Genomic DNA, 19,564 nt, shown 5'->3' with positions numbered 1-19,564 from the left:
GACAAGCAGTGATCTTCAATTTTATTTAAGCAAAACTTCACCCTCTAATCTCACCAGCAATACAAATACTATAAATAGCCATAAAAGCTTTCTAGAACCAACCATGCCATGTATTTTCACTTGCCCTAACAACATTTCTGAGGTGGCTGCCAGTGATCAACGGAACTAAATAAGATTTTTCAAATCTTAATTGGTTTGGTTCAAAGTACCAATGGAAAGACTATTTTTATTTAATAACACACCAAAATCTGAATAGTTTCCTTTTTTCCCCCAACCCTGCTAGCAACACCCATTTTCTAAGCACTTGACAAATGCTGAACAATCCTTTGGACTTATTTTGGTGGTATGATTGAGTCTAAGGGAGGTATAAGACCTGGCTGGATTTGAGTCCCAATTCTGCAACTAATTAAGTCACCCTCTCCCCATCTGTGAAAGGAAGGCTCTAGATTGCGACCTCTAAGGGGTCTTCTAGCCCTGTCACTTTAGGATTCTATATTATGTTATTTACCTACTCAAAAATCTTAAGTGCATCTCCAATTCCTAATTAAAATCAAATCCCTCAGCCATTTATTCCAAACTAGGTAGTCCCAATTTATCCTTCTGACCTTACTCTGCATTACACCTCAACTTGAAACCTCTGGTTCATCCATGCTGCTCTGTTCACACAAGGAAGACAGCAGCACCTGTTAACATATACCGAATGCTTACTGTGGGTCAAGAGCTTCACATGCATTAGCTTCTTTAATCCTAATACTTGCATAAAATAGTGCTATTAGGCAACAAAGACTAAGAGGGATTACGTACCTTGTCGTAGTAGGTCACAGCTATTAAGTGGCAGGGCTAGAATTCAAACCCAAGTCTGTTTGCCTCTCAAGCACATACTTTTAATCACTACATATTACACGGTCCATTTCTTAGTGTATAAATGAGCCCTCTTTATTCAGAGCTTTGAAGCTTAAAACTCCCCTTGCCATGACTTTATTTTTTCCTAATATAACTCATTTTTGAATTTCAACGAAAGGGATACCTCTTCACCATTGCAGTCCCAAATTTCCTTTCTACCTCTAACCTATTAAAGCTCTTACTCTAAGCCTCAATGACTTGTTCCCTGATGAGGTACATCTAAATATATGTACCTTAATGTCTAAGAATTGTATAGGAGTAATCCTCCTGCAGAACATACTATAAAAGCAGGACAAAATACATAAAACATCAGTGTATTGATGGAGCAAATCATTATGGCAATACTTGAGGGGTTTATGATCCCTGCAAAAAAGGGTGGGCCACTCCACATTCACCCAGGAGTTTCCTCTGAGTATATGCCAATTGGTGGCAGGCCCTGGAGGTTATTGGGAGATTCTGACCTCTGTATGACAAAGAAATAATAGCAGCAATCTTTTACTGAGTTTCTTTGATGCCATCATGTAATTTAAAATGTACAGTATCTGAATTTCAAAATAATTCTAATGAAGAAGCATAAGCGCATTTTACAGAGTAGAGAACCAAGGGCCAGAGATTCCAAAATCCATGCTCTTTTCACTACTTTCCTCTTTATCTTAGGAGAAAAGTGATCCAAGAGTACAAAGTAATCACAGTCATAACGTAAAGAGCTTTACATTAATGTAATATGTAGCTGAACTTAAACCAACTCCTTTAATGTTGGCATCATCATTACTCAAACTTGAGTATCCTTCTGAAGTTCAGACAGATTCAGATTACCTAATAAATTGCCAGAACTAGTATCTAAATTGTTTTAACTTCATTTCCAGTGCTCTGTAGGCTACAACACACATCTTCAGTACAATGATGTTAACAATTCATGATGCTAACATAATCTAAGTAGGAAGGGTTTCAATTACTACAAATATCATGTCATGAAGAAAAAGAACTTTTAAAAATGAAAAAGCCTTTTGACTCAGATTCTGCTCCCCAGGGGCCAATGAAGACAGAGACCCACAAATGGCCTCAATTTTTTTCTTTTGATCTAGCTATAAATAAATGGTTTTGGCAGCGGGGATTTCCCCAGTCTTTCTGGAAGAAAATTCAGAAATAAATCACGCTGTTTAATGCTGTAACTTCTGCTTTCTCCCCAAAATATTATCTTACTAATTCAACAAGTATTTATTAAAAGCTGATAGACACAGAATTTAAAGTTTTACTTTGAAAAGACTCTTACTTTTGTATTTTGTTCAAAGCCAATACAATCATTTTGTAACAAACCAATAAATCTTTCATTAAGTGATTTCAATCATGGTAATTTAACATAAAGATGTGCTTCTACTCTGCAAAGGGCACTCTTGTGTCATATGTTGCTTTGATAATTATAGGTCACTTTATTAGTCTTTTGTCTATAGATCTTTTGGGTTCCTCAAACTCTGCCCAGCCAGATACTTATGGCAATCTTATTCAAGGGGTGGGCAGAGATAACACTTTAGAAATCTTACTTTTCCCAGAACCTAGCCCAGAACTTTTCCCATATACTGCCTTCTAAGGAAATTCACCTAACACACATCTCCTTACCTATGAATACCGCATGGTACTTTGCATTCCACTCATCATCTCAAATTGCCAGGTCTTGTACTATAGACACCTGTATACCAGTATACATATACTCCTCTCTCTCTCTCTCTCTCTCTCTCTCACACACACACACACACACACACGCTTGTTTGTTTTCATGATATCCTTCCCAGGATGTCAAAGAAGATGCTTTCCAGTCTGCTGTCTTCCCTTGGTAAAAACCAAAATTAAAAAACCTAAAAAGACCCAAACAGATACCTATGCGGCATCATGATGTAGCAGACTGGAATCAAAAAGGTCTTATAGTCCCCAAACCAGGCTTCCACAATTGTAAAAGAGGGAAAATATCCCTTTTGGCTGTCTTCCTAGGAGGATGAGAGGAGATGATGAATAGGAAGTTGCTCTATATAGGACCAGAGATAACAGAGTGCTATTAGGTTCTCATTTTCTACTTTAGTAGTTTGTTCTAAACCTATGCTTTCTGGTTTCCCTCTGCTTCTGCTGAAATTTATTTGCCTTTTCCTAAACGTGGTTTATGCTTTTTGTAAAAATAATACACCTGCCTAGTTGGAAAGGTCACAGTACAAAGCTTACAAAGAAAAACAGCAGACCCTAGACCCCTCACTCCTCCTACTTTGCTCCCTGCTCCCCAGAGGCAACCATTTCTTTCTTTCCTTCTTCTTTTTTTGGCTGTTTTTTCCTATTTCTAAATATAATACTTAAATTGCTATTTTCTGTTTTGTTTTTTTTTTTTTTCAGACTATCTAGTATGGGAGATGATACTGTACTTCTGTTATAGTCCCTAACCTCACCCACCTGCCACACACACTTACTTTCCTTCCCTGGACTCTCAATGTAATTTTGCTACAATTGTTAGTTAAATCAATACTGTTCATAAATGAATCACAGAGTATATCATAACTAGACTTCTTTTCATTAACTTTCCATTTTTGTCTGCAGTTACTAATTGCTCCATTTTTCTCCTCAGTATTCTATGTATATCTATCACCAATTCTTCCCCAACAAATCTGACAGAATTGTAAATTCCTGGCGTGTCTGGGCAGTTCAGTCAGCTAAGCATCTGACTCTTGATTTCAGCTCAGGTCATGATCTCAGGGTTGAGATCAAGCCCCTCATTGGGCTCTGCATTGGGCATGGAACCAGTTTAGGATTCTCTGTCTCCCCCTCTCCAAACACACCTCTCTCTCTCAATAAATAAAAAAATAAATAAATAAATAAAATAAAAATTGTAAATTCCTCTCAGTTATTTTTTCCTAAAGACATACTTCCTAGTGCCCTCCTTCCTTCTGCTCCAATTTGGATGAGCTGATTCCAGGTCTGCTGCACAGCTGATACCCCATGGCTTTCCTTCTCCATCACCAAGGGAATTCCCTCCCCCTCTGTCCCGTGCTGGGAGTCCCCACTTCCTCAGTTCTCTATCTTCCACTTTTTTTATTTCAACCATCATTCTGGGGAAGCATATCCTTCAGTAACTCACTGAGAAAGGATGTAAGGCAGGTAAATATTTTTGAGACCCTGCATATCTCAAAATGGGTTTATTTTACTCTCACATTTGAATGAAAGTTTGGGCATAAAATTCTAGGTTAAAAATCACTTCTTAAAAATTTGAAGTTATTTCCTGTTATCTCCTTGCTTCAATGTGGCAGAAAGTCCAGTGCTATTCAGATCTCTGTACTTAGTATGTTCCCACTCTCCCATCCCTACTCCAGACCAAGAAGCTTTTAAGATTTTCCTTTATCCCCAGTGTTCTGAAATTTTATGATTTGCCATCATAAAATCTTTTTAATACACCAATCTGGTCCTTTTCATTATGGAAATTCATATCCTTCAGTTCTGGACATTTTTCTTCTGATATTTCTCTGAGAATTTCCTCATTTTCCCCCTCTATTCTGTTTCTGAAAATCATGTTAGCCAGATATTGGGTCTCCTTTATTGAGTCTCTGTCTTGTTGTTACCTACGTTATCGTCTTTTGTTTCACTATCTGGCCTACTTCAGAAGTAATTTTATCTTCCAACTTTTCTGATTTAAAAAATATCTGATTATACTTTCAAGAACTCTTTCTTATTCTCTTTCTGTTCATTTTTTTATGGCATCCTATTCTCTTTTAATGGATGCAAAAGCTTCTCTGAAAATGTATTTTGGAAAATATATTGGATTTACTTTTAAAAGTTTTGTGACTTGCACTGTTTCTATTTCCTCTGATTTTTGTTTGTTTTGGGCCTGTGTATTATGTGAGATGCCTTTCTCGAAAGACCAGTGATCTTTGGCTAACTGTAAAAGAGGAGTAAACACACTAACTGAAAGCTCTGTATGCATAGGTGGGATTTGTTGACTGACAGGCATCAACTTAAAATGACTTGGGCAGGTAATATGACAGTTTGGGAGCCCTCAAATAATCAGTCCCCAGACTGGACTCCTCTTATCTCCTGCTTAGAAGATTTAAGGCTGACTGAGAGCATTTTGGGAGCACAGAGGGACAAGAAAACTGATTATTTAAAATACGCAGGCATTTCTACAAGAAAGGAATCATGTCATCCTTCTTTATAACCCTGCCAGTTAGCTGCTATGACTGGGATATAGCAGAGACTGCTGCATAAGGGCTTCTTGACTGTGTCTTAAACTTTCCCTAAAGCCACTGTTATTGTGTAATAGAATTATCCACACCTTCCAAGCAGTATCATCTGAAGCACATCCCTCTGAATACATGACTGATAGCATGTTAAGGAAAGAAGACAAACCTAGAAAACTGGTTAAGACTGAAAGACAAAGCAAAACCACAGAATTAGTCACCAAGCTAGGGATACCTCCTCTTTCCTTGTGACTGATTTTTACGGGTTACCTTATCTGGATTCAGAGCCAAGAAGGTGATGTGATCCAAATACATATTCCTTATCCAGGCTGGGAGAAACTGACAGTTTGACAGCACTGCCTGAAGTTCCCTTGGCCCAGGCTACTGGGTTTCCAGGAGTCAAGTTACCTGGCATACAAAGAACGCACATTCCCACACTAGTCTCCTGGTACTACAAAGATACCTTTTATCATTTAGAGTCAAGAATAGCCTTGAGCAAAGAGAAGACTGCTTACAGGCTCTGGCCCACCTTTTGAACATCACTGTTCTATAATCACCAGAAGTAATAATAATAGTGACTAGATGTAAATAAGAAATAAGAAAGAATAAATAATAATAAATTAAATAAAAAATAAGAAAGAATCATTCATTAATTCCGTAAAGTTGACCAGAACTCCTGCTCTGAGCCAGGTTCCATGTTAGATTTTAGGGACAAAGATATGAAGAGACACTACACTGTTCCTGCCTTTAGAGACTTTACAGACAAGTAAAGGAGGTAAACGAAAACAGTTTTATGTTGAATTTAATGCTACTGTCATTTTAGAAAGGTGAGGGTTTATCATGCCTCTCTTCCCAAATTTGGGATTGCTAAAAAGCATGGAATTGCTAACCCCACACTGAGCTTCTAAGACCTTATTGTTGGGGGGGACACCAAATCATTATGTAGGGCTTCCTTAGATGTGAAACCATGGTAGATACAAATAATAGTACTTGTTTTTATTGCAAAGCACTTCATGTATTACAAAGTATTTTTACACCCATATCTAATTCAGTTGTCAAAGTAACCCTATGAGGGATGAGATTATCTCCTTTTATAGAAGAAATTAAGTGCTTAGAGAAGTGATTTGCCCTTACAAGACTAGTTAATTTGAAACAGAAACCTAGATTTTTTTATTCTCAGTTCAAAGTTCATTTTAATCATATCATGGTGCCCTCGTCACCCAAATTTTGAAGAAAAGCCTAACGACTCATTTGCAGCTATAAGAAATGTCTAGAATAATGCCAAGATGTGCAAAATATGTTAATAATACGTACATTTAATATAAAATAATTAGGTTTCCTTCCACCTGAAATGGAAAAATTATACAAAAACACAGAGAATGATTTGTGAAGACTTTAAAAAATCATAAATGCCACAATTCTCCCATCCTTAATCTTCCCACAATCTGCTCATATAACAATAAATTCTGGTTTGCCAATAATTTATTTCACAAGTCTTCTATGATACAAAAACACAAAGCAAAATTAAAACATTTCCTACAAAGCCACTGTGCAGATTTTTGAATCAAACCTGAAAGGCTGAGGAAACACTCCCAGAAACCACTCTACCATCTGGGAACTTGTAACCCTGTTGCTTCAATTTCAAGTTCAAAGAGTGGACAATGCATTTATAGTATAAAAATTCAAGTTTTCCCAATCCTTAAAATACTGAGACCATTATTCAAGTAAAAAGGAAAAGCCCTTAAAAAGGCTCAAAAAGAAATTCATCAAGCAATATCGCTTAAAGAAAACCCTTTCCAAAATGGAATTTGGGAGTCGGCAGATCCATGAACAATTTAAATATCCTTTCTGGTGTAAGACAGTTCTTTCATTAAAGTAGACCACTTGTCCTTTTGTAACTGCTTTTCTGTTCTAAGAGGAAAAAAAACACATTTTCTCTGAAATCACTGTATAAAAACGTACAATTTACAAATATAATAATTAGTATTGTCTTATTTGAACATTTACTATGAAATAATTTCAACACAATCACCAAAAGCTTATGCTTCCTCTGATATCAGTCATATACCATATATAGTTAAATGCACTGTCTTGCCAAAGCCCAAGGTAACTGAATCTAAAAATATATTTATTTTTTCATTCTGAACTAGCCAGATTGGTATTTAAACCAAACGTCATCAAATTGTTGCACTAAACATGCCAGGATGAAAAGGTTATTTAAATACAAACTGTCCATATGTATCACAGAGAAAATGCTCCTAGCCACTGAAGACTGAATGATTATACCCAGGCTCATCCCCTCTCCCCCAACATGCACAAATGTAAGAAAATAAAAATTAAAAAACGGTAAAGACAATGAATGTGAGAAAAGAACTGATAAGTGGATGAAACACAGACTTTCTATAGTCCAATGAAGACAAAATAAACTGGAAAGACATCTGATATTAAACAAGTATCAGCTGGGGGAGTGGGGGAATTTTTCTTTAAAATTACTATACATAGCTTCTACTTTAGTTTCAGGCTGAGACATTGACAGAGATTTTAATGTGAAAAAAATATTTCTAATAACATCTAAATTTGGTACTAGGACAAAAAAATGTAAAAATCTGTTAACAAAAGCTCTTATTAAAAGAGTTATCTTTTGAGTCATTAAAAGATCAGCTTGATTAGCCCACTTCCAGAAAATCAAACAGATATTTTCTCTTTTCCATAAAATTTCCATAAGATCTTTCCCAAAGAGTTTTCTCTTTTCTCACAAGATGGAACTCCACTGCAGGAAAAAATTAAAAGGGCTCAGCACCCCCAAAAGTAAAAATCCACTGATTTAACATCAGTTTTCTATAAAAAATCATCTTTAAGATTCTCATCTTTGCTAAACTAAAAACTCACAAGCAAACTGCAAATCTGAACAGGTTACATTCTCCAACATGTATGAAAAGGGAATTTTGGTTCTTTTAGATCTGTGCCATGTAAATAAAGAAGAAATGTACAGAACCATTTTTCAGAATCCAAGGGAAAAGGTTTTCCAATTCAAATGGCAATTTAACAGAGCCATTCATTGTTAAAATAACTTGCAATTTCAATGAGTTCTAAATATTGAAACAGCTTGGAATCAAGTTTTCTAATAGTAAATATAAAGAGCAAGCAAGTTTTTGGGAAGAATTCAGAATCTGAAATTTCAATGTTTACATAATACTGTAGAACACACATTTGAGGTTAAAAATCAAACTGATACCTAAAACCTAAAATCATAAGAATGCTGCCCTTTATTTTAAAAGGAGGCAGGTTTTCTAATATATGACAAAAAAACCAAAGCCTATCTCCCTGTTTTATAAATATCCATGTCCTTTCTTGGATTCAAAACTTCACTTTAACCCATTTCCCTTGGGTTTCTTCCATCTCACTGAATACCATTGTTGTATTACGATTATAACATCCAGCCAAAGGCAGAGATCACATAAGTCCCCTGAAGACTTCCAAAACATTAAAACCAGTAGAAAAGCAGAGGAAATACTCTCATGCTTGGAGCTGCTGGGAAATCCTTCTCTCCTTTTAGAAAAATATACTTCTTGTTCTAAAGATAATCACTTGAAGAAAACATCACTAGTACATAGAAATACACAGCACTATCGATAATTCTACAGAGTAACAGTAATAACATCCTACAAATTTTGCTAGTACTTTGGCTTAAAAAAAAAGAAAGTAAAGAATTGTTATATCCAAGGATTTTTTTTTTTCCAGAAAGAGAAGCGCAATAAAGGAGAAGTCCTTTATTCTCCTTCTCTCATTCAAATGTGCATTCCTTTAACACTAAAAAAGATTGCTTTTAAAAAGAATTAGATGCTACTTTGTTGATTCCATTTAACCACAAAGAGAACATCTCAATCCCCTTCTATTTTATAAATGTATTAGTTAAATATACAGTATATTTTCTCACTCAGTTGCTTAGGACACCTTTCTCCCAGATAGTCTTATATTTTGAAAGTCTCTGGATTAAAAAAAAGAGAAGACTAAAGATTTACTTTTATATGTTTTCACCGTTATAAAAAAAATGGCAGCAATTAACCTATCATTTGTTTTTCAGCTTATTAAAACACACTTTGCTGTAAAGAGCAATCTAAATTCAAATATTGTCAATACACACATACCAAAGGCATGGGCAAAAATACCACCGCACAATCACTTTCTATGCACACAGTTCTTTAGATCTCCATGAAGCATGGCACAGAGGGCAGCTCAAATTTTCATAAAAATTATATGATTTGACTGCACTTTTGCTTCATTTATGGTGCACTGCAAAATTTTAAAATTAGTGTTTGGGTGTTCACATTATTCACTGTACTGAGAATTCTCTCATGAGAATAAGACATAAAATATAAAACATTTGGCTTTCTAAATGACAGTGCTGAAACTTCCAGCACAGTTCTACTTTGGCATACATATATAAAGAAAAATTTTATATCCTGTTAATTCATCACTGGTTTTTAATATTCCCCATTAAAATAATTCAATTGCATATGCAGCCTAAACAGCTGGAAAGAACCCAGAAAAGCGACAAAAAATGACTTTTTTAAAAATGCTGATGCTTTTCACACCCAGGTTCAGTCATGCCCGCTGAAGAGAGGTGTTAGATATGGGCTTTATTTTAAATCCTAAAAATGTAGTCATTTCCATGACATTACAAAAACTGGAACCAAGAGCAATTTATCTTCACAGTCCTGATTCTCCTGATGCCAAAACACTTTTTAGAAAATAATTTCTGCAAACTTAGAAGGTATTTTCGATGGATCATTTGTTTGCTATTGCTTAGAGTCTAATTATTTTGTCCCAGATTTTCTAGTGAACTAGGAATACAGAGATAAAAAGGAAACACACACACACACACACACCCCCCACAGTGACTCAGTGTCTGAACCACTTCAGATATGGCATCCATTAAGGGGGTCTTTGCTCCTAACCGTGTAAGGGTCCTTAGCTATGGTCTGACTTGCACAAGAAGTACACATGGCTCCTGAGAGGTGCTTTAGTCCCCTTTGGAAGACACTGTTGGAGAGACTATAAATGACACAGTTGCAGAAACTGTTACTAATAGCAAGCCAGGTGGTCAAGAAGGAGGCGAAGCGGTTGCTGTGGCCAGTGGAGCTCTCCAACAAGAAGTAGATGATGTATGGCAACCAGAGGATGTAAAATACACTAGTAATTCGGAACAGGACCATGGCATAGCGCTTATCAGGACAGGTCTGTACCTCCCCAGTCTCCCCACTCTGGCTGCTGAAGCGGGCTTGCCTTTCGCTGATCTCCTTTGTGTGCTGTTGGCAGATGCGGAAGATGTTGAAATAGGTGAAGCACACAATGAGGGCTGCCGGGGCATACAACATCACCACAATGAAGAGGGTGAAGTAGGGGTCAGTGTGCCAGGACTCTGCACACCACTGAAACACATCTCCATGATATCCAGGTTTGCCCCAGTGGAAAAAGGAAGGCAGGAAGACCAGGGTGGAATATAGCCAAATCAGGAAAATACACACACGTAGTCTCCAAGGTGTAACCAGGGTATTATAGGTTAAAGGTTTAGTGATGGCAATATATCTATCGATGCTGATACAGGCCAGAGAGGCCATGGAGACACTCTTCAGAACGGATACTACAAAACCGAATACCTGGCAAGTCAAAGACTCCTCCACTGGAAGGGGGTAGTGGAGGAGTGATAAAGAAGGGACCAGGCAGCTGACCCCAACCAACAGGTCAGCATATGCCATAGTCTGAATAAAATAACTTGTAGTATGATGGTTCAACAAAGGTGCACAGTGAAATACAAAAATCACAATGATGTTGCCAGAAATAATCAATACAGTGAGAAAGACAATAATCAATACTTCCAAAAGGCAAAAATCGACAGTTTCCAAATTGCCAAATGTCAAGAGGCAAAAAGGGTGGCTGCTCTGATTACCATCCAAGGTAGAGTTCATCTTGAGCTCGGGAGTGATCTCTCACTTCATGCTGCCGCTTGGCTGCTGCCAACAGTTCAGAGGAGCAGCTGCAGTCATTGCGGTCAGCTCTGTGGGTCTGTAATAATGCCAGACGAACCTTAGTCCCCAAGCTCCTGATGCTGCTCTGGTGCACTGCCTGCAGTACAATTCCCCTTTAAATCCTTCTTGGAATAGGGAGAACCAGCAGCAGTTGTCTGGCCAGTCCCAGATGCGGCCATAGTACCAGGTTTACCATACACATAGCACCAGGGGAGTAAGGCAAACTCTGGGTACAATGTCTTCAGGCCAATGAGGGTAGGGGGTAGGGGCAGAAGAGAAGGGAGGAAGATTAGGAGCTTCAGCAGGAGTTGTAATGAGGCTCCTCTGAATAGCTGACAGAAGAAAAGGAGAGAGCATTTTACATTTTGCATCCAATGCCCTGATCAAAGAACCTGGCTAGCTCAGGCTGGTATCAACCCTCCCACTCCATCCCACTCCACCCGGTACAACCATTCATGGCTACTCTCAGCGGCACCCCACATAACTGGTCCTGACTCTACAGAGGAGGAGCAACAACAGCAAGCTTTCATGATCAACATAAAACAAAATCAATCGCAAGCCAGATCAATCTAACCCCATTTCCTTTCATTTGAGCCTTTTGGGGGAAGAAAAGGAATCTGCTTACAGCATTTCCGAAAATATTTTACCATAACTACCACTAATAAAATTACTTAAGATAATTTATTTTCTTCACTGATTCCAATGTAGTATTTCGCCTCTTTGAAAACATTTCAACAGAATTTATCTGTCTAGCTCGATTTCAGAGTGTTACCTGTAATTCTGCATGCTGCAATCCAAACAAAAGCCACAAAACATCCTTAACAGAAAGCCTTGCAGTGCAGGAATGTGCCTCAGCCCCGTTGACTGCAGAACTGAGACAGAGGGAGGGGATAGAGGAGGAGGAGGGGAAAGAGAAGAGGGGGCTTGGGAAAGGAAGAAAGGGGGGAGGGGAAAGAAAACGCCTATGCGCACACACCCTTCGGCATCTTTAGCAGCTCATTAGAATTCATGGCCAGAGAAGCGGTCCCTGATTTCCCGACTGCACAGTGGGGGAATAACTTAATATGCCTGCAGTGCAGTGTTTGAAAGCTGTTTCCTCGTCTGTCTGGAATCCCCCTTTTAGTCGATGAGCACAATTCAGACTGCTAGTAAGGAGAAGGGGTTGTAACTGGGACAAAATGCCAGCCAGGAATTAGACTGAAACAAAAGCCAAGGGGGTAATGGTGAGAGGAAATTCCAATTTTCTTATAGCATTTTCCTCAGGGACAAAGAGCAATGCTAAAGTGTGTTAACAGTGCATGACAACTGAGGAATCCTAATTCAGTGGCACAAGAAGTTCTAGCTAGAAGGCTAAATGTTCAGCATTAATTTTCTCTCACGATTCCCTGGATATTGGCTAATTTTAAGAAAGATGACAAAAATAACAAGCAAACTTAAAAATCAGTTTTTCAAGAGAAAAAATAAAGAAAACCTCACCCATTCTGAACACTGAGGAAACAGCATACAAGCACACTGTTCCTGTATTCAGTGCTACCCTAGAGTTTTGAGATGCCATTTCTTGCTTTTAGTTTACTGAGAAGCAGTGCACAAAAATATACACAAAAGGTGGACAAGTAAATAAACCCATTTCACTCAGGATTCAAAACTATAAGAAGTTTCCTGTTACAAATCAGCTTACGTATCTTAGAATACACAATCTCATTTGTGCCTATTTAAAACAATGCAAGTTGGAATTATATTGTGGGATATATTATACTGTGTTGGGATTATATTCTGGCATTCTAGAAAGATGGCACACCTGGGCAGGGATACGTGTTATGTGATCCAATTTTCATTTTTTTGTTTCACACACATGCCTCCTCACTGCAAGCAAATGGTCCCCCATAATCAGAATTCAATTAATTATATCTTAAGAGCTAAAACACTCCACTTATTATAGGAAGGCAACACTAAAAAACCTATTGAGCATAAGCTTGATAGCTATATTTGACAGATCTTACTGGAAAACATGGCTAAGTGTGACATATAGAAAACCCATGGCACTGACCACCCAACTCATTCAAATCCTTGGTCTTACATTACTAAGCCTCTTACCCTGTTTCATCATCTGTAAGATGAGGATCATACTATTTCACAGAGTTATTGCAAAATAAAGGAGACAGTGTACACATACAAAAGGCTTACCAATATTTAGCACATAGTGGGTATATAACTTTATTCCCTTTGTTCTCCTAGAACTAAAATACCCTTCCCAGGTAGTCTGTGTTTTTCTGCCAACCACGTTTGCACTGCTTGAGGATGGGGTCCTCTGATTCCTAAAGTGCCTCTCTTATTGTGACTGCCCAGTTCTGAGGCACAACAGAATATCCAACAGTTATTTGGATATTTTGCTGTCACACATTCCTCAAATACACTGAGGCTATACATACGTAAGGCAGTAAAAGTATCTATAAAGAATGAATGATGATATGGCATCAATTATTCCCTCTACACTAATAATTTCTCTGCCTATGTCTCCAGCCCTGACTTCACTCCTGAGCATTCTTTCCCATTTACAATTTGCCTGCTAGCCAATACATCTTCCACCTGGATGTCCTGCAGACTTCACCCACAGCATGTCCAAAATAAAATACATTTTTCTCAACAAATTGGCCTCTTTTATCTTTTTCCAACACTTTTATTTTTTCCAGGCACTCAGGTAAGAAACTCTGGAATCATCTTGACCACTCTCTCCCCACTCAATGTACTACTCTTACTCACCAGGTTCCTGGCAATCTATATCTACAGTGGCTTTCAATTCATTTTAATACTTTAAGGCCATCATTAAATATTGTCTGGGCTTTTAATCTTCTTCATTTTTCGATCTATTCATTTCTGCCTAAACATCTAATAGTATATGCTTTATTATGGTATCCACAGCTCAATAAAAGTCAATGGCTCCCTAGTGCCTCTCCAATCTAATCTCCCTATTCCACACCACCCCCCACACATCCTGCCCTCCAGACAAACCAGGTTACTCACTATTCTATACATCTGCCACACACTGTTTTTGAACTCTCACTGTTTGAGTGCTTAATACTGAATGAAAAAAGAAATGATTTCTGAGAGTTCTATTTCAATAAACAGAAAAAACATTTACCAAAGTCAATAGTACAAGCTCTTCTAACTACTTGTGAAGTTTGTCATGTAACTTATTCTCCATTTCGGGTGTCTCATGTATAAAACTAGACAGTTATGCTGATTAAAAAAAAGACATTACATTGGTTAATAACTTGAAAGAATTAAAAATGTAATAAAAACACAAGCTGTTACATTACTACCACTAGTATAGTAATAGTTCTTCCAACTTCATTTCCATTTTAGTAAAATCACTTGGAGCTATAATCAAAATATTCATATAGGAAACCTAAAACAACAAAAAGCTTGTGAGCGACACTTTACCAAATCAGTCAAGAGTTAAGTGTTTTGTTTCAGATTAAAGAAAAACGTTTTCTTCAAAAGAAAAACATTATTAAGGACATAAAGTGGCAATAAATCTACATCCTCAACAAAAATCTATACAGGGGCGCCTGGGTGGCACAGTTAAGCCTCTGACTCTTGATTTCTCGCTCAGGTGGTGATCTGGGATATTGAGATTGAGCCTGGGGGGTTAGGCTCCCCTCTCAGCATGGAGTCCGCTTTGGACTCTCTACCTCCCCCTCTGCTCTTCCCCCCCTGCATTCTCTCTCTAAAATAAACACATAAATTTTTTTTAAAGATTTTTAAAATTTATTTATTCAACAGAAAGATAAGAGAGCACAAGTAGGCAGAGCGGCAGGTAGAGGGAAAGGGAGAAGCAGGCTCCCCGCTGAGCAGGGAGCCCGACATGGGGCTCAATCCCAGGACCCTGGGATCATGACCTGAGCCGAAGGCGGCCACTTAACAACTGAGCCACCCAGGAGCCCCAAATACATAAATCTTAAAAAAAAATCTATAGGGGTCCCTGGGTGGCTCAGGTCATGATCCCGGGGTCCCGGGATCGAGCCCCGCATCGGGCTCCCTGCTCAGCGGGAAGCCTGCTTCTCCCTCTCCCACTCCCCCTGCTTGTATTCCCACTCTCGCTCTCTGTCAAATAAATAAATAAAATCTTAAAGAAAAATCTATATATACTTCCCTTTTCATTTTTTTAAGTTTTTATTTAAATTCTAGTTAGTTTACAGTATAATATTAGTTTTAGGTGTACAATATAATGATTCAACATTTCCATATAAGATTTGGTGCTCATCACCTATTTAACCTATCCCCCTTCTTCCCCACCTCTAGTAACCATCAGTTTGTTCTCTATAGTTAAGAGTCTGTTTCCTGGGGCGCCTGGGTGGCTCAGTCATTAAGTGTCTGCCTTCAGGTCAGGTCATGATCCCCAGGTCCTGGGACTGAGCCCTGCATCAGACTTCCTGCTCAACAGAGAGCCTGCTTCTCCCTCTCCTGCTCCTCCTCTTTGTATGCTCTGTCATATAAATAAATAAAATCTTTAAAAAAAATAATGCAATCTCATGATATATTTGTGGCTTTTGGGTAAAAAAAATAGTATTTCTGTATGTGTATATATCTATATATATATATGATTGGAAGGAAACACACTGGAAATCAACTCTACTTTTTAGTGGATCGTGGGTGGGATTACAAGAGATTTTTTATGTTTTTCTATATTTTATGAATTTCCCAATTTCTTTGTACAGTTGACCCTTGAACAACATGGGTTTAAACTGCACAGGTCCACTTATAAGTGAAACTTTTCGACAAATACTGCAGTACTGTAAGTGTATTTTCTCTTCTCCTTATGATTTAAATAACATTCTTTTCTCTAGCTTACCTTACTGTAAGAATACAGTATTTAATACGTATAACATACAACATATGTGCTAACCAACTGTTTATGTTATTGGTAAGGCCTCTAGTCAACAGTAGGCTATTAGTAGTAGAGTTCTGGGGGAGTCAAAAGTTATATGTGGATTTTCAAATGTGGGGCGGGGTCATTGCCCCTAAGTTGCATGCTGGTCAAGGGTCAAATGTACATTTTTATAATCAGGTTTAAAAAAACATCGAGGGGCGCCTGTGTGGCTCAGTCGTTAAGCGTCTGCCTTCGGCTCAGGTCATGATCCCAGGGTCCTGGGATCGAGCCCCGCATCGGGCTCCCTGCTCAGCAGGAAGTCTGCTTCTCCCTCTCCCACTCCCCCTGCTTGTGTTCCCTCGCTTGCTCTATCTCTGTCAAATAAATAAAATATTAAAAAAAAAACATTGAAAATAATATATAACATGTCTCTTTCGGTAAAGCTAACAAAAACTCTGGCCACGAGATGTCCTCCCAGAGCCGCACTGAATGGATGATACCAGGTTTAAGTCACCTACTTCATGGGACTTCGTTTCACTGGTCCTTATGTCATCACAGCAACATTCTTTCAGACAGGCTTCGATGCTCAATTTAACTCAAAATGGACCCTCAGAGCCGTGGTTAAAAATTCTTACAGAATGAGAATATAACTGGATGAACCATGTAAAATGGCCAATATGTAACCATTTCTGGTTAAATAGTTTCTGATCTACAAAACTGGAAACTTTTTTTTTTAAGATTTTATTTATTTGAGAGAGAGAATGAGAGAGAGAGAGAGAGAGCATGAGAGGGGGGAGGGTCAGAGGGAGAAGCAGACTCCCTGCTGAGCAGGGAGCCCGATGTGATGCGGGACTCAATCCTGGGACTCCAGGATCATGACCTGAGCCGAAGGCAGTCGCTTAACCAACTGAGCCACCCAGGCGCCCAAAACTGGAAACTTCTATATGGTTCAATCTAATACTAAAAAATGAAAGTGACAGAACTAAAAAGGAAATAAGGCAAAAAGAGGAAACATGAAACAGAAAAGGGAAATGACTGCTCAAGTTGTATTTATTTTTTTCTCAACCTATTCAAGTGGCTTAAATATTACAGAGGAGAAAGGATCAATCTCAGTTCTTCAAATTCCTAAGATTCACTTCTGGGCATTATCTACTACTTATTATTCTGTAAAAATAAGTTTTAAGTGTTGATTTATTTAATTAACATATTACTTAAATGCAGCTGATAGGGGTGTATTTGTACCAATGTCATTCCAAAACCAATCTGAGGTCCTTGACTTATTATCTTTTAACTCTTCCCTCTCCCACATTCACTCAATCACCCAAATGTCAAGTATTTCCGAAACTTCTCTCAAATAGTATCTTTCTCTATCTGTTATGCCACTACTCCAAGTCACAATCATCTTTTGCCTCAATTACTAACAGGTTTTGCTTCAATTAATCTTACTCCATTCAAACTCAAGTAACTGGAATGACCATTCTAAAACTAATAATGATAATACAAATAACAACAATAACTAAGGAATAATTTATACTTACTATGGGCTAAAATTGTACCTAGTGTTTTCACACATTATCTAAGTTCATTTAACAGCTCTACAAATAAGGTACTATTGTCATATCACTTTACAGATAAAGAAACAAAAGTCTAATGTAATTTATTGCCCAATGTTAATGGCTTAAATACAACAGGAAGAAGGATTTGAATCAAGACAATCTGCCTTTAGACAATACTCTAACCCACTTTGCATACTGCCTTCTAATGTTTCAATGACTTTCTATTGCTAAAAATCTCAAATATGCCTTATTTAAGCTTTCAAAGATCCAGCCCCTATCTATCTTTTCTGGCCTCATTTCATTCTACATTCTATGAAATTGCCAAGCTCTCTCTCACCCTTGAGCATGCATTTTTCCCACTGACTTCTAACATCACACATGCCATGCAGCACCTTATCGCACCACAACAATCCCCTTCCCTCAATAATTTCTGAAAAAGAGACTTTTTTGAATCCTTAGACTGAAAAGTTCTTGTCACGTGCCACATGGCAATATCTATTTTCTCTTCTATAACTCTTATATAATTTTATTAAATGGTTAGTTAATTATTTCCCTCATTAGACTATAGTCGCTCTCAAACCAGGGAGCAGATACATTTTATTCATGGGCATATCCATGAAACCTAGCACAGGGCTGACATAAAGTAGGCTTTCAAAGGTATTTATGGCTGACTAAACAACAAATGCCTAATAAAACAACAGGCAATTCTGCTTTTAGATGGGAAGATGTTTCAAATAAAACCCTACTATAATAACTGTTTAATTCACCTATTAGGTTGATGTATATGAAATTACCTAACTGTAGATTAAAAATTATCAAATATCAGATATTTTAATATGATCAAGCCTATTATGTTTCCAGTCTTATAATTCAGGAAACCTTTAGAACTCCCTGGACAGATACAACTTACAGCAACTCACTAGAGGGGACATGACATTACAGAGATGGGATATGGAGACTTGAAATGATTTTCACAAATAACAATTTGAGAAAAACTTGTCTTAGTCCATTCAGGTTGTTGTAACAAAAATACCACACTGACTTATAAAAAACAGAAATTTAGCACAGTTCTAGAGGTTAGGAAGTCCAAAATCTAGGTGTTGGCAGATTTGGTGTACCATGAGGACCCATGGCCATGTACTGCTATGTCCTCATAAGGCAGAAGGGGTAAGGTAGCGATCTGGAGTCTTTTTTATAAAGATACTAATTGCATTCTTGAGGATTGCTCTCTTTCAACCTACTAACCTCCTAAAGACCCACTTCCAAATACTATCAGGTTCTAGGGGTTAGGATTTCAACATATAAATTTTAGGGGGACATAAACATTCAGTCTATAGCAGACCAACTACAGCAACTGCTATATGGGAGCACACAATATAGTTCTTAAAAGTGTACTCAAAACCCATTTTCCTATAGAAACAGATAGCAAGAGTACTCAGCTGTGAAATCATGGGCTATTTTGGGGGGCAGGACTCAAACATGTCACATATTTTCAAGCTTAAAGGACGATCATCCAATTACTTTAGCAACCTAATGTCAGAGAAGAGGAGGTGAATGGCCACAAGTGCAGAACTCATTTGAGTTCATAAGCTAATGGCAGAGCTGAAACCAGTACTCAGGCTTCCTAACTCTATGGTCAGAGCTCTTTTTGCTAAATTGACCCCCTTTTTGCTTGGTACCTACAGGCAGGTTCTATGATTATATATTATTGAATCTTTTACTATTAACAAATCTATTAAAGAGATAATTTTAATTAAAACCAAAAAACTGAATAATGACAATATAACTAGATATTTAAATTATTTTTCCAGACTGGTAAAATGTGGCTGGGCCTCTAGGACTTCCCTCGGACAGACAATTAAAAAATGTAAATATTGGTTACATGGACTTGTCACTAGTTTAGATTTTGCATAAAAACTTGAAATTCATAACAAAAGATTCTTATCACTGAACTTTATCAATGAAATCACTACAAAAACAAAAGCAAACAGGTTTCAG

At 37.7% G+C, this 19,564-nt stretch overlaps 2 protein-coding genes across 14 annotated transcripts in view; both read right to left on the bottom strand.

Annotated features, from left to right (window-relative positions):
- Positions 1-19,564, bottom strand: part of RABGAP1 (RAB GTPase activating protein 1) — a 178,634-nt gene that overhangs the window by 74,589 nt on the left and 84,481 nt on the right. The gene's annotated exons all lie outside the window — the stretch shown is intronic.
- GPR21 (G protein-coupled receptor 21) lies at positions 9,585-11,080 on the bottom strand. The gene has a single exon (XM_028107589.2). The coding sequence runs from the start codon at positions 11,078-11,080 to the stop codon at positions 10,031-10,033; it is 1,050 nt and encodes a 349-aa protein (XP_027963390.1). The 3' UTR covers positions 9,585-10,030.

The sequence above is a fragment of the Eumetopias jubatus genome, unplaced genomic scaffold, assembly GCF_037043125.1.
Source record: "Eumetopias jubatus isolate StellerSeaLion01/CBP00866 unplaced genomic scaffold, mEumJub1_p1.0 scaffold_15, whole genome shotgun sequence".
NCBI classification, from domain to species: domain Eukaryota; kingdom Metazoa; phylum Chordata; class Mammalia; order Carnivora; family Otariidae; genus Eumetopias; species Eumetopias jubatus.
This window is presented reverse-complemented; position numbering and strand designations above follow the sequence as displayed.